This window comes from Pelecanus crispus, chromosome 10 (assembly GCF_030463565.1).
Source record: "Pelecanus crispus isolate bPelCri1 chromosome 10, bPelCri1.pri, whole genome shotgun sequence".
Taxonomy (NCBI): Eukaryota; Metazoa; Chordata; class Aves; order Pelecaniformes; family Pelecanidae; genus Pelecanus; species Pelecanus crispus.
The window spans coordinates 42,439,025-42,454,206 of NC_134652.1; the positions used below are offsets into that span (position 1 = coordinate 42,439,025).

The 15,182-nt window shown below is 41.6% G+C and overlaps 1 protein-coding gene across 2 annotated transcripts in view; it reads left to right on the forward strand.

Annotated features, from left to right (window-relative positions):
• P4HA1 (prolyl 4-hydroxylase subunit alpha 1) overlaps positions 1-15,182 on the forward strand; it is a 35,599-nt gene that overhangs the window by 4,161 nt on the left and 16,256 nt on the right. For both annotated transcript variants that reach the window (XM_075717283.1, XM_075717284.1), the window contains exons 2-8: positions 3,730-3,846; positions 4,765-4,861; positions 7,438-7,589; positions 10,010-10,147; positions 12,322-12,561; positions 13,767-13,957; positions 14,496-14,672. In XM_075717283.1, coding sequence (XP_075573398.1) covers positions 3,759-3,846; positions 4,765-4,861; positions 7,438-7,589; positions 10,010-10,147; positions 12,322-12,561; positions 13,767-13,957; positions 14,496-14,672 — 1,083 coding nt within the window. In that variant the 5' untranslated portion in view covers positions 3,730-3,758. The remainder of the gene's footprint in view (positions 1-3,729; positions 3,847-4,764; positions 4,862-7,437; positions 7,590-10,009; positions 10,148-12,321; positions 12,562-13,766; positions 13,958-14,495; positions 14,673-15,182) is intronic.

A 15,182-nucleotide genomic window follows, 5' to 3' on the forward strand; every position in this document is an offset into this window, starting at 1 on the left:
CTTCAGCTGAATGCTTCAGTCTTCAGTCGCCCATGAGTGTGACCTTGATTGTTGTGAAGTTATATCACTCTCTGTAGTTTGTCTTAACTTCATTTTTCCTTCTGCAGGCATGGATGCTACATATGCACATCCACTCTCCTATGACTCTTGCAGGTTGTTTCTACTTGTAGGGCAGAGCTGAACTCTTAAAAAAAGTCCTCCAAAATGCGCCTCTAACTTTCATCATTTGAAATGGCATTTGTTCTGTATGCCTACTGTTTGGGGAATCCTGTGCTGCGCTTGGCTGTATCATTTGTCTAATTGCTGCTTTGTTTTACTTGTACCTTCATGTATGTTTGTTCTTTGCTATTTTTCCCATTTGTGTGTGGTTTTTTTTTTCCTGCTCTGTCATATTTTACTGTTTCAAAGCTTGGCAAATGTACTTCTTATGGAAAGTCGGAAAGCTCCTGTGTTAAAGCTGTCAGCTGGACTCCCACTTCTGTATGTGGGTAGTGGATTCCCTCCTCTCCGAGATGCTCAGCTGCCATCTTTGTGTTTGCTTGAGGGACACGGCTGAGGAGGAGAGTCAGACTGACAGGAATAACGTAGAGAGGATATTCATCTTGTTTTACTTCATGTCACTGACAGGAAGAAATTAAGCCCACTTATTTGGCAGCTTGTGTGTCTAAGAGATTTCCAGCGTCTATCTTAGCTGAGCCTTATTTTCTTTGATTTGGGAACCTGTAGCTGATCCTTCTGCAGTAGTTTTGAAAGCCATGCTACTTAGCAACTGCTGTTGGGGCAGTGAACGCTTGGCTGGCCGATGCCTTGGGCTCTGTTTCCAACTCTCTGAATTCTGTCTGGGAAGGAAGTAATCTTGGGTGGCTGAAAGCTATTATGGGAGCCTGAGTCCTTGCAAATGACAGAAAATCTGGAGACTGCGAAAGGAAGGAGAAAGGAAGTTGGAAGTGACCTGGATGTCATCTAGCCTAACCTCCTGTTTGAAGCTGGGTGAGCTTGGAGGTTAGGTTAGGCTGGACATGGGCTTGTCCCGTTTAGTTTTGAAATTCTTCCAAGAATGGGAAATCCAGTTTCCCTGGGCAACCTCTTCTAGTGCCCAACTGCTGTCACCGTGAGAAACTTTTTCTTTGTACTTACTTAGGTTTTCCCTTGTTGCAATTTGTGACCGTTGCCACTCGCTCATTCTGCTGTATGCCTGTGAAGGTACGAGGAGGGAATAGGCTTGCAACTGCGTTGGGGGTCAGCTCAGTATTGGAGCGGGCTGCAAAGGCCGGTAGAGAAGGGGAAAAACTGTTTCCAGCGCACGCTACTCAAGCAGGCTTTAAGGCATCGTACTATCGTGCAAGATGGAAGACCATCGCCAAGAGCTGTAGATGGAGAGGAGACATCGTTTTCATCACCTTTTTGGTGTTCTTTTTGTTTTGTTTGTGTTTTAGAAAAGTTTCATATTGATTAATAGTAAAAAGTAAACTTTCTGAAGCCTTCCTTGTGTTTCACCGAGTGCAGTAAACAAATAGCTCAATGAGTTCCGAGTGTTGATAACGTTAGCAAATATTTATTGTGTAATAGAACTGTTTGTGCTTTGTAATTGATTCACAGATGTACTAGCTTGAGTGCTGAATGAGCGGGAGCCAGTTGGCTTTCTGCAGAGCAAAATATGAATTGAGCAGTGGTTTTAATAGAAGCGCAGGTACGCGTCAGTGTCCTTGAGCGTGTGGATACAGCTTCTTTTAAATAAAGAGTGAAATTTGCCAGGAAGAAAACTTCTTTCCAGGTATGACCCATTAATTTACAGCAATTACTCAACTGGAGCTCTTGTTTAATGGGACTGACATTGGTCAGAGAACAGGGAGGTACAGTTGTATAAATGTTGCCATGATCCCTGGTTTATGCTGAAAACTAGGTGAGCGTTACAGGCTGGCTGGAGGGTTGTATACTTGTTCCTTGTGTTCAGGGCTGGAGTTTCGCAAATGGATTAAACCTGTGCTGCTACCAGAAACAACAATTTTGCCTTCCTTTGCTGTCTTTGGCTGCCAGTTCCTGCCTCCAAATTTCCCCCTTGTACTGGCATGGATGTTACATGGCTATATAGTGAACTGTGTCAGAACTGAACTGGGGTGATGAGGAGGGGTGGTGGTGGTGGATTTTTTTTATTAGTTATGTTTGAAATAGTCTGATTTAGCTGGTTGCCTGGCTGCTTGTGGAGGGGATGAGCAAGCGAGGAGGAGGGTGAGGAATTCTGCTGTGGACAGCAGGGCTGCTCTGGAGCATTGGTGAGACTGAGGCGCCTGACTCAACTGGGGAAAAAGCAGCAGTCCAGGCTTCCCTCCAGGTTTTTACTTTACAACTTACTTTCTGCCGGTGAATGTGTCAGAATGCTTCAGCCCTTCAATTTTGGTCATGCAGATTTCGGATGATTTACAATAGTTGGAGACTGTGCTGCTTTTCTAGGCTTGTATGAATTTCCTGTTGTTCCTCCTGTTGGTGCCAGTGAAACTTCTTGCCCTGTCCAAGAAGCAGTGCACAGAGCCAGTAAATCTAAACCCGAGTGCTGCTCTTTCTGTAGTGCTAGAGGTGGAAAGGAAGGAACTGCTTCCTGACCCTTCAGGTGCAATATGAGAAGAAATCCTGCACTCCGGCATCAAGGGAATGTTTCCTGTTAATACCTCCACTTCCGGGTGGGGGGATTTTTCTTTGGGTGTGACTTTTGCACTTTCCTGATTTTTGTCTGCACCTTGTGTGAATGGCACACCCGGTTTCATGTTGTTCACTACCTGTACTGCCACCTCGATCAAAAGCATATTGCTTTCTTCCCTAAATAGGCTGAGGCACTTTGTAGCTGGACTTGCTTTATGATGTTTCTTGTTTTCTTCTTTTCCTTTTTTTTTTTTTCCTCTTCATTAGTTTTCTTGCCGTTGGAAGAGTTGTAAAACAGTTTCTGCTAGTACATGCGGTTGTTTTAATTTTTCTGAGCAGGTACAATACATGAGTTTAAGCTTTTGTGTTTGGAAAAAAGTAAATCTTGTGGATTCCAAGACAGCATAATTACTTTTAAAGTACACAGTAGTGAGGAAACTCTAGCCTGTTGAAAGGGTTCAGGATCGTGAAAGGCTGAGAGCTTGGCAGCTGTTTGTGGGAGAAAGCGCTGCCTGTAACCCTGCTACGGACTTATCCAGGCACTAATTATGAACCAGCCGACAGAGAAACCTTTTGTATCGGGTATGGAGGCTGGCTTCATGGTGGTGGCAGCTGAAGAGCAGCAGCATGCAAGTAACTTACTCTGTGGGCTGCTGGTATAGGGTTTGCATTTAGACCTGTTCCACTGGCATCTTTTTGACTGATCAAAGGAGTAATTTTTTTCACTGGGTGGATGAACGTAGTATTAAGTATGAACTTGGTATTACGGGTTTTTGTCAGTGTTTGGTCTTGGGTTTTTTTGTGATTTTTTTTGAAGCAGCTCTATCTGCAGTGTGTCTTAGATGTCAAAAAGATGAAGAGTGCTTGTGAAGACCCTGTCTCCAAGCTATTCTTCTAATACCACACAAGACAAAAAGTATAAGAAAGTCTGCAGCGGGGCATCAGTCCTATGTGAGAGCTGCTCAAGCTTATAAAGATTCTGCTACCTCAAGAACTAGCGGCAGTCCCAAGAGAATAAGCTGTCTCTTTTGAAGGTAGATTCAATTCTCTGGTGAATAGGGGTGTTTTACCTACTTTATATTTCTTTTGTAGGTACGTGGTGAGGTGACAGCTATTGAACTATGGCATTCAACAAGATTTGGTATACCGTAGCCCTTGGACTTCTGCTGCCTTTTTCTTACGCCCATACGGACTTCTTCACTTCCATTGGTGAGACACTCTTTGGTGTATATGCTGCATAGCCCAAAGAATTTCTTGACGGCTCTCAAAACTGATTCCGCAATGATTTGTTAATGGCATGCAAGGCTTTAATTGGTACAGAACTAAATCCACTTACTAGTTCATAACTACTTTATTGACTTTTGCCTTTTGGGAGAAATGTGCTTTGAGTTAAGTCAGTCCAGTTAGTCTAATGACCCAGGCTAGGCTTTGTATTCATTATGTATTCTTACAGGTATTGGATTTTAAACAAAATTTTGGTGTGGACAGTTGCACATATGTAGAAGCAAGTGAATTGGCTGTTGAGGGTACGTAATGATACCAGTATGTCAGTGTACTCTCTCTTGAATTCTGATGGCTTGTGATGCAGCTGAAGATGTGGTCTGTATCACTTCATGATGAACCAGTTCAGCTGCCTCCTTGCAGGAAATGAAGCAATTATTAATTAATAACAGGGTCTGTTAGGAGACCTATTGAAGTCATGCAAATAATCTTAAAAATAAAACATTGGATTAGTATTGTGTATCAAACATGAAGTCTTTGTGTATTTCTGTAGCTTTGTCTTTATTTGCTCTACATTATATATGCTTGGATGAAAGATTACTCTGTTGCAACCTACTTCCTTTTCCAAATGAATCCTAAATTAGTTCTAATAATAAATATGTGATATTATATTAACTTCCATGGCAACATGAGATTTTCTAAAAAAAAAAAAAAAAAAAAAGGCGGGGGGGAAGAAGCCTTACTCAAATGCTCCTTCAGGGTTATTTAAGCAAATGCAGAAGGACTTTGGGGAAGAAGGAGTTGAAGAGGGGAAGAAATTAGAAGAGAGGAAGAACGCCTCTAATTTTCAGTTCTCAGTTTTTGGTTTTTTTTCTTGTTGTCTAACGAAGCTCATTTATTTTCTAGGTCATATGACAGACTTAATTAATACAGAAAAAGATCTGGTGGTGTCACTGAAAGACTACATCAAGGCAGAGGAAAGCAAGCTGGAACAGATCAAAAAGTAAGCAGCTTGTTTCATAATGCTAATAGTTAATAATTTGAGTCCACCCTTACGTAAAAAGTGCTTCCTAAGGCTGATTAAATTTGTGGAATTTTTCCTCTGAGGCAAAGCTTAAAACTAGCAGTTTTCGCCAGGTTTTCGTCCTAAGTTATTATGTCCGAGACATTGGTTTGCTTTATGCAGCTTTCTAATGATGAAATCTAATGAACTCGCTTTCTGTAGGATACCTTCATTTTAGGACTCCCGCTTCCACATAATTCCCAAGGGGATGTAGTTCTTTGAATGACAATCTGCTTAGTGGAAACTAAAACCCAAGAAGTCTCCAAATGAGTGTTACAAGGACTGCAATGATACACTAGATGCAAAAGCACTAAAAGTGTTGATGTGGCCATATCGCTCGTGAGTGGCTAACCAATGAACAGTAATAACCCACTACAAGAACAGAGTCTCTTTCTACGTGCTATATTTAGATTTAAAAGTAAAATACAGCAAAATAAAACTTCTTTACTGCTTTTAAAAGTAACAAGAGGCCTCCTGACCATTGCCATTACTATGTTACTCGGCTCTATAGGTGAGAGGACCAGAGCCCAATATGTCAGATTTTATCACAGCTAGAAATAAAAATTTTGTATCACTGAAAAGGGTGGTTTCCTGGCTTTCAAAAATGTGTATAAATCTGTCATGAGGATGTTTAAACAGTTGTAGATAGATGCATGAATTTTATTTTAACCTTTGTGTATTATATTCTGCCATCCAGGAAGAAAGATACTTCTGTCAGACTGTATTTGTTTTTATCGCTTAAAATACAGAGTTGGAATTGCTCACAAGTTTGGAATGTTACAAGTATATTCTTTACAGCTACAAATTAAGATGGAAGCATGCCGATTGGACATCCAAAAGTGTGTAAAAGACAGCTTATCACATAAGCATTGCAGCTCTGTTTTCATTATATTCGAGGTGCTGGCTGTCGGGTCAGAAAAGTTAAAATAACTGTCACGGACAGATAGAAGAACCTGGAAAAAATTACAGTATCGTTTGAGTTTGTTGGGCTCTGTACTTTGGCTGAAGGGTATTGGTAGCTTGCATTGACTCAACCTCAGTGAAAGTTGGTAATTCACTGAAATGTGGAGGATGGCTCACACCTTGTGGGTGGCTTGTGGTGGAGGTTTTTATGAAAGAAGCTACTTGAAAGAAATCCTGGCCTTGTGGTTGTGGTTCACAGTTGCAGTGACTTTCAGCTACTCATTAGGTTTAATAGTCATGCAGCGGGAAATGTACGATGGATTTGACCGTGTGCAATGTGAACGCGCAATTTGTTGAAATCCGTTTGTTCAGCCTTTGGCTTGCAAGAAGCTGGGGTCGGTCCACAGGAGCACTTTGAGCGCTCCGTTTTGGAGAGAGCCCCTTTACTCGCGTTGCTGCTGGCAAGAACCTGGACAGGGGCTGTCAGAGCGTAGGAAAACACCTAAAGACAGTGTGGGAAGAGTGAATGCAAACAGTGGCACCTTTAGCAGTTGTCCACGTGTACCTGTCTCGGGTAAAGCTGGCAAACTGCATTCAGGCATACCAAATTCTGGAACAAGGTGAATGCTGGCTCGTGTACAGAGTTCCCTCCAGGCTACAGATTTTGTATTTGCTTTATGTTGGTGTTGATGTTTGGTGTTCTCTGTGAGGTGTGGCTTTTTAAGCGTTAATTTATCCTGTTTTCAGGGCGTTGTTGCATGTCTTCATGTTCTAGACCTGCATTCTTTTGGATAGAGAGGGGAAGTTTGGTTGACGTGCAGACGTGGAGTAGCGCAGCGCTGGTGCTTACAGCGTGACTGATGTACTTGCTGACTTGAGACTGGAGCAGACTCCCTGGATTGTTTCCATTAAAACGATAGATGAACAACAGTAGTTGCTGAAATGTGTACTTGTTTCAGAGCGCGTTGGAGTTGTGAATGGCTTACGTCACTGACGGTGTTAGAGAGGTTTGTGGAGTCAGAACTGTAGCACCAGAACGTTGATCCGGGCTTCTCATTTGGGAGCGTGAGAAGTACATGTTTCTTAATACAAGCTTACAGTACAGAAGGCAGTTTTGTGGTGGCAGGCAAGGGGCTTGTCGTAGATTTAAGAGCGTGTGTCTAAACGTAAAAAAAATTTGAGACGAGTGTTCTGTATTTGAACTACCTTATTGTAAACTTTAGAGAAAAGAGCATTTAAAAATAAAAGATCAAAAATGTGGGTAAAGCTTTTGTTTTTGATTAGTCCTGCATGAAAACTCCTAATAGAACTGCTGGCATACTGCATTTGGTATTTGCAGGAAGGAGTTCGTTCAGCAGCATTCCAACAAAGACCACAGGAGCAACACAAGATTTAGGCTGCAGCTGAGGAAGAAGATTTTTAAAAAAAAAAAAAAAAGAAAAGAAAAAAAATCCCCTTTTGTTCCTTCTAGGAGAGCTTTGTGTAGAGATAATGTAAAAGCTTGCAGTTTGGTTTTTTTAGCAGCAAAGACTGTTGAGTAGCTTGAAATCAGTTTTATAGTGCATTGGCAGACTTTTACAGGAGACTTTAATGAATGTATATTTTCACTGTAGATGGGCAGAGAAATTGGATCAGCTGACAGATACAGCTACAAAAGACCCAGAGGGGTTTTTGGGACATCCTGTTAATGCATTTAAATTGATGAAACGGCTTAACACAGAGTGGGGTGAGCTGGAGAGCCTGGTCCTGAAGGACATGTCGGATGGTAAGTGTGCCTGTAGTAAGAACAAGGATCACGTTATAATTGTATTTACTTGGCTATGTCTTTCACATGTCCTTGTTTGAATGAGATCTGTAAGTCTGCTTTTGAGCTGCCTTCATAAAGAAATAATCCAAGACCACCTGCCATTTTGCTGTCAGTGTGCTATAACTTGAGCTTTCAAAAATTTAGGAAAACTGCAATGTTTAAACTGAATAATCTCCTTGGATGCTTTAAATTTGGAAGGGATCAGGGCTTGCTTCATCTACTCTCCCACTTCTTGCGACCTAGTGTCTTAGGAAATTTCATCTCTAAGGGCGATTACTCCATTGAACAGAAAAAAGGGAACGAAACTCTTCTGAGTGCAAGACACGTGAGGCTGTCTTGAATATGGTCAAGTGCTGTTGCTACTGATATGCGCAGAGTTGTTAAGGGATGATGGTTCGAAACAATGTTGGCAGAGACTGAGCGTTCGTGGAACTGATCTGAACTAGCGTAGGAAACGCTTTGCTGCCTCTTCAGCAAGAGTGGAAGCTCTTCAGTAGGGAACAGGACATAAAATAGTTGAGTCTGAAAGACACTTAGCAGCAAGGAGGTTGGGATGATTATATTTGACCTGTGAGAATCTGTCTCAACAAGTAACTAATACCAGGTGTAGGTTTGTACTAAGGAATGATAAAAAAGTGGAGTTTTCAAAAAAGACCCAGGGTTAGTCTCCGATAAGGATTCGACATTCAGCTTCCCTGTTGCTGCTGTGAGGGACTGAATATGCCAACTGAAAAAGCTCTGCACCTGCCAGCCAGAAATCTGGACCAGGGCATCTTAAATCCTTCTTCTGAATGAGAAGGGTTGGGGGGAGGAAGTGGACAGTTTTATTTTAAGAAAACTGTCAGGAAAAAGGGAAATACTGGGGGAAGCATAGTGCAGTACAAGAAAGGATGCACACGAGTGAAAGGATATGGTATTTTTTAAAGCAGGAACACCTTTCCATAAACTAATGAGTGTTACCAGGTCTGAATAGTTAAAAAGGACTACTAGAGTGTGGCAAAAATTACAAATTTGGCCAGTTCATTATTTTTGGGACAGTTTTGCAGCTGAGTGTTGCCTGCTATGCTTTGTCTGGTTTTGGTCATGCTGCTTAGTTTTCTACTGGTGGATATTAGATGAACTGAACAAACATCGTATTGGCACTGTCCTTAGTTAACGCTGTAAAGCTTGTTGTGCTTCTGGATCTTGGGACAAAAGAGTTTGTTGAGTAGAAAAGTTACTTTTTTGAAAATGCCAGAGTGGCTGTCAGTTTGTTCAAACTGCGGTCCTCATGGCAGAGTTTGATGCTGTTCCTTTTGGTGGCTGCATGTACCAGGATGCTGGTTCCGCCGTCCTGGCTCTCTGGAGCTCCGTTTCCCTCATCAGTGCAAACAGCCCGCCAGCCTCTGTGCAGGAGCAGAAGGGGAAAAATAGCGTCAGGTCTCCCACTGAAGAGAGGATAATGCGCTAGCTCTACAGGAGGGCCCTTCAAGTGTCAGCAATAGCAGCGGGGGGGTGTGCGTTCGCCAGAGGGGAGCAGGAACCTGTCGTAACCGGGGAGATGATTACATGTGACTCAAATGACTGGGGAGCAGTTCCTGTGAGAATATTCTTTTTACATTATAGAACCTGCTGTTCCGTAAACATCACCCTGGGGCTTCTTTAAAAAGCCCCCAAGTTTTTCTTTTTGATTGTTCCTTTGCTTTCTTTTCACCAAAAAAAAAAAAAAAAAATTTGAAATGCCGACTTCTCGGCATGCACCTTGAATTCCATTCAGAGTGTGTGAAGGTGGATCTTGAGAAACCCTTTTAACTTTGTGTGTTTCTCAAGTTTCTATGTAAATATGTTAATGCCCACGTCCACAGAAAGCAGTGAGGTTCACAGTGGCCACGTAGTTGCCTAAGTCTTGTCAAAAGCTGTTCGCAGGTAGACATCAGCATTTCTGGTTTTCATCTTTTTATGGACCAGCCTTAATCTTTACACTGCTATTCTTAGCACCATGTATTTTTTTTCCTTTCTAAATTATTTGTAAGTCCCATGTTACTAAATGAAAAGCCTTTTGGAAGGTGGATTAAGTGGAGTGGTTGCAAAAACTACCAATACATTATCTGTAATGTTCTCTATGTGGGGTGGTCCTTTTGTTCTAGGTAACTTTTTTTTTTTTTTTTTTACCCTGTTAAGACAACAATAGTTCCTGTGTGAAAGCAAAGGGATACTCCTGTCCTTTAGAAACAAACTTAATGGCATTTGTTGGTGTTCTGCAGGGCTAATAGCTCTTCCTGACTTATTAGTGGCCTTTCCTGAAATGCTAGCTTTCACCGGAGTAGGGAGTCATTTCATGCATAGCGTTTGTAGAATTCCTGGGACAAAGGAGGTCAGGTGTTTCCCTGTCTTCCCAGGCTTTATCTCCAACATGACTATCCAGCGGCAATTTTTCCCAAATGATGAAGATCAGACTGGTGCAGCAAAAGCCCTCTTGCGGCTTCAAGACACGTATAACTTGGATACGGACACCCTCTCAAGAGGGAATCTTCCAGGTAAGAGTCATTGATGTTATTTTCAGAAGACACTGTGAACTTTTTCTTTCTTTCTCTTTCTTTCTGAATTGAGACTCTCCTTTCTCCTGCCATTCTCCCCACTCACTCGCATGCTCATTTTATGCTTGTGCCAGAACTTGAAAATTTCTTTTCAGTTGAAGTCTGCTTCTTCTAGTTATGGTAAGATAATTTAGTGTCAATAGGTTTTAATAAAAAAGCAATAGCAACAGAATCTTGCCTGGGTGAGGATTTTCCTTGCGTTGAAGTAGTTGTGCACTGGGAGATACGTAGTTTTATTGCACAATGTGATGGATTTTAACAAAACAGTTCTATCATTTTATTATCCCTTTCCCTCACGGGTAAGATGGACCTCTCAGATTGGGAGTGGCTGAAGTTTCTTTGAGCTTAAACTTCATGGAGCATGAAAACTGAAAAACAAAAGACAGAGCGCATACACAGACTTGAGCTTATGTGGCATTACCTGAGGTAATCTTTAATAGGTTTATCTGCAGGAGAGGACACACTTCTTTCTTGTTAGAAGACTCCTTCTCTGCGGAGTTTTTCTTGTTTCCTCTGTTTGAAAATAGTACTGTGCCAACTGGCAAAAAATCAACTCTGTACAATCCATCTGTGTTTTTGCAAGCACTCACTGTGGTCAGATGCCTAATAAAATTAGGGGTAATTGGCTTTATATGTTATGATGTATAACCTTGCTGTTGGGTTTAGTTCAAGACTGTCTTAAAGACCTACAGATTCATTCTCATACAATAAGCAGTTCCTTATCGTTTTCTTAAAACAGCACAAAAACACAAGACAAAGTGCTTCGGGTGGACTGTCCAGACTGGCTGTAATAAAGTGTAACTGCAGAACCTGAAAGTGCTAGAGTATAAGAAGGAATAGATTGGTCTCTTCAGAGCTCCAGAGAGGAACATCCCATGTAGTCACTGGTTTGTGCTCCTTGTCTTCCTTCCCAGGGAATGTCTGTTTGGCCAGGTCGCTGAGTTTTGATCAGAGCCTTAACTACTTTCCTATTGCTTATTAATTCTCTTTCCTGCATTATAGGCTGTGCTGTTTCTTTATCTTAACTGTATATTAACTTTCTGTCAACCCCGTTTGATGATTGCTGTCTTAAGCACCCTTTCAAGAGTTGCCTTGTCACGTGTGGATGTTATATTGCTTCTAAATATACCAGGCTATGGCCCTGCAACCTGTTGTCCATTCCAGAGGATCTCTCTGTCTGAGAGTGCTCCACCACCACTGCACCCAATTCCCTAATCTGTGTTATTCTAGAGTTTGCAGCTTCAGGCTCAGAAAATTGAAATCACTGGCCATCACAGGATGGACCACAAGGTGTTTAATTAGCGAGCGGAAACAAAGTTGTTCTGTGGGATACCGCATTTCATGGGCCATCTCTTCAGCTATTTAATCTCTTAAAGGCATGTCTTCAACAGAAGAATTCCCCTGTTTGAACGCAGCTGCGGGAGCTGCTGTTAGAAATTCAGGATGCGTTAAGATGGAATCAGGAATGTAATTTTAGCTGTAAAACTGGCAGGTCCTGTTTCCTTTTTACAAGAGTAAATTTGGTTTTTCATTGGGCCTTAATTTACAGTGGCAAAAATAGGAATCTGTAATTTGCTTACTAGTGCTTTAATCTTTCAGAGGTCTCTTCAGATGTTTCTAAAAATGACTGACTTCAAAAAATCTTGAGCAGCTGGGAATTTACTGACTGATGTTTTCTTTTAGCTCCCCCACTAAGTTGTCGCTAACAAGATGTGCTTCAGTAACGTTTTGAAAGTGATAATGCAATGTCTTTGGAAACAGATTTCTGAAACTTTGTATTTGGCTTACTAATTGCTCTTGCTTGAAGCGTTTGGGGGTTTGCAGAAGGAAGGTTTATTTTATTTTATTTTATTTTCCACTAATGGTAAAGACATTTAGCTAGTTGCTGGTATTCTGGCAATGGAAAACGGCATCTAACTGCTTACGCGTTCTGCCAAGGATTTATAGGCTTTAGATACTTAAACTGAGTCTTCAACAAATAGCCACCACAGAAGGGAGATGGTCAAGAACAGAAATAAACTGCTGTGAAGAATAAGAAATAACTGAATGTTACCCTGAAGACCGGTCTGGAATTCTGTGTAAATTCTGGTTGGTTTGGTTTGTTTCAAATACAGGTGTGAAGCACAAATCCTTTTTAACAGCTGAAGATTGCTTTGAGCTGGGAAAGATTGCCTACACTGAAGCTGACTACTACCACACCGAGCTCTGGATGGAACAAGCTCTGAAACAGTTGGATGAGGGAGAAGCGTCTTCTGCAGATAAAGTCTACATTCTGGACTACCTGAGTTATGCTGTGTATCAGCAGGGGGATCTGGGCAAAGCCATGATGCTCACCAAACGTCTTCTGGAACTGGGTATGTGAAGAGAGATCCGCAGCTCACCACGGTCTAGCTCTGTGTTGGAGCAGGCACTAGCTATGGATTTGTACCAAGGAGTGCCAATCTTGCCTGTATTCCAACTTGTAGATGGGTTTTTTAAATGTGTTACTATGGATACTACCATTCACACCTTGATGGGTAGTTTTCAGTAAAATCAGACTTGTATTACCATAAATCATATTTTGCTGCCATGTTTTTAGATGGACAATTACAGTCTCAACTACTATGTCAGAAAGTGTCATGGTTAAGGATCGCTCTTTTCTATTGAAGTATTTTCTGCCTCCTGTCACTGTTGGCTTCTAACCAGGTACCTGTCTTAGTCACTACTGCTGGTTCTCTTACTATATTTTGCTTTCTGGAGTTGAGATTACTTCCCCTTAGGTACAGGCAAGAACAAAATGAATGAAGTTGAAACTAAATTGGTGATACCAAAATATCTGCAGATTATTTAAAGGCGAATTAAGCATACTTGAGATGGAAAGCTTGGAAAAATAAGAAATATAGAATGTGATACAGCGAGCTAAGATTCTGTCCATTTTATGAAATATGAAAAATATTTATGCTTCTGTAAATATTCCACCGATTGACTGCGTAAAGGATGCTGTGGGAAGTTCAGAACTAAACCTAATATAGCAAAGGCTAGTGAGAACCATTTATTAATGAACTGAAGCAAATCCTGTAAGTTTAGTGATTGTTAAAAGCTTTGTCACCAGAAATCCTAATTCCCATCGGGGAAGTTTTTAGGTTTAAAGCCAGTTGTGCTCTCCCAGCTCTCTCCCTGTCCCGTTCCCTTGTCTCTCCTTCACTGGTGAGATTGGCTGCAATGGCCAAACCCTTTTTCTTTGTGCTTGGACCCCTGTGCCTACTGAGGATCCTGGCCTCAGAGTGAGCAGTTTCTTCATGGTGAGTGAGTTGAGCTTAGCTCTGAAAGCTCGTTGTGTGTTTTCCTGCAGATGACTAAGGATATGTGTGTGTGCTGTAGGCTAGCATTGCTTCCAGCTTAGCTCAGAGTTCTAGCTATCCTGTGAATGCTCTCAAACCGGAGTAGGCGTTTCTAATTTCTATTTGAGAAGCAGTAGTGTGCATCTGTTTTCTTTTTCTTTTTGTAAATAGCCTCTTCTGGATACTTCTTCACGAGTTGGAAACTTGCCAGTGATACTTGTCTGCTTCTTTGTCCGTAGATCCTGAACATCAAAGAGCAAATGGGAACATGAAATATTTTGAGTATATCATGGCTAAAGAAAAAGAAGCAAATAAGTCTAGTACAGATTCAGAAGACCAGGTGGAGAAGGAAACTGAGGTTAAGAAAAAGGATTACCTGCCCGAGAGAAGGAAGTACGAAATGCTGTGCCGTGGGGAGGGTCTCAAAATGGTAAAGTGGAGTAGACTGTTTTCAAATGTATGAAACCAACTGTAACAAAACAATGTCAGGAATTTTTATGTGGCGTGGAAGCGAGGAAGTTGTTACAGCAGTTGGCTGAGTGCATAGAACTGAGGATTAGTGTGTGTTGGATTTCTTCCCTGTTTCATTCTGTCCGGTAGACAAAAAGTAATGCTGCCACAGGCACTGCTGACTAACTTGGATGCGTTACATAATTGTAATTAATTGAATAAGGATGCTGCAAGTCTAGATTTGCATACAGAATTGAATGAGGCTGTTTGTTTAGTGATAAAATTATTTTTAATAGGACTGTGTAAAGTACTGCTTGTTGCAGTATTACGGAGTAACATTAATGTGCTGAAAATGCTAATTTCACAAACTTTAAGCGTCTCTTTAACTTGTAATGTCACGTTAAGGTAGGGAAAGTGAAGTGTTCCTGTCTCTTGTTCTCGGGACGCCTTCTGTTTCTTAGAGATATTAATGTCATATGGAAGTTCTCTGATCATCTCTTGCTCCACCTTGCTTTCAGACCCCTCGGAGACAAAAAAGACTCTTCTGCCGCTACTACGATGGAAACAGGAATCCTAGATACATTCTGGGCCCTGTCAAACAGGAAGATGAGTGGGACAAACCTCGAATTGTTCGCTTCCTTGACATCATCTCTGACGAAGAGATCGAAACCGTGAAAGAGCTAGCAAAGCCGAGGGTAAATGCCTTATGTTTCTTTGCCTTTTGGAATTTTAAATTTCACGTGTGGTTTTCTGTGGGAGTGTGTGTGATTCTGTCTCCTCTTGAATGCTGATGTGTGTGCGGTGTGCTCACACGTTGCTTTTCTCACCTTGTAGCTCTTGGTGGTGCACTCTTTGAAGGAGACAGTGGGGAAGCTGGAAATTCTGTGTAATTAAGAGAGCCAGGTAACAGCAGCGCAGGATCGTCAGACTCTTCCAGCAGACACAATTTCAGTGTGCACTGTTTCAGATAAGGAGGAGAATGTTCTACCACAGAAAACAAATGTACTGCAGCTAGGTTGCCTTGAAGTATACCTGTCATCCGTTTTTTGTTCGGTTTCCTGGTTTCGGGATTTTTTTAAGTCTGTTTTTGCCAAAGTTGTGACACGGAGGAGAGTGCTGTCTAGGGAAAGGCAGCCGTTCCGCTGGTCCTGGAATGCCATGTTATCACGTAGACAAAAATGAATGGTTGTCATTTCTGTTCAGTA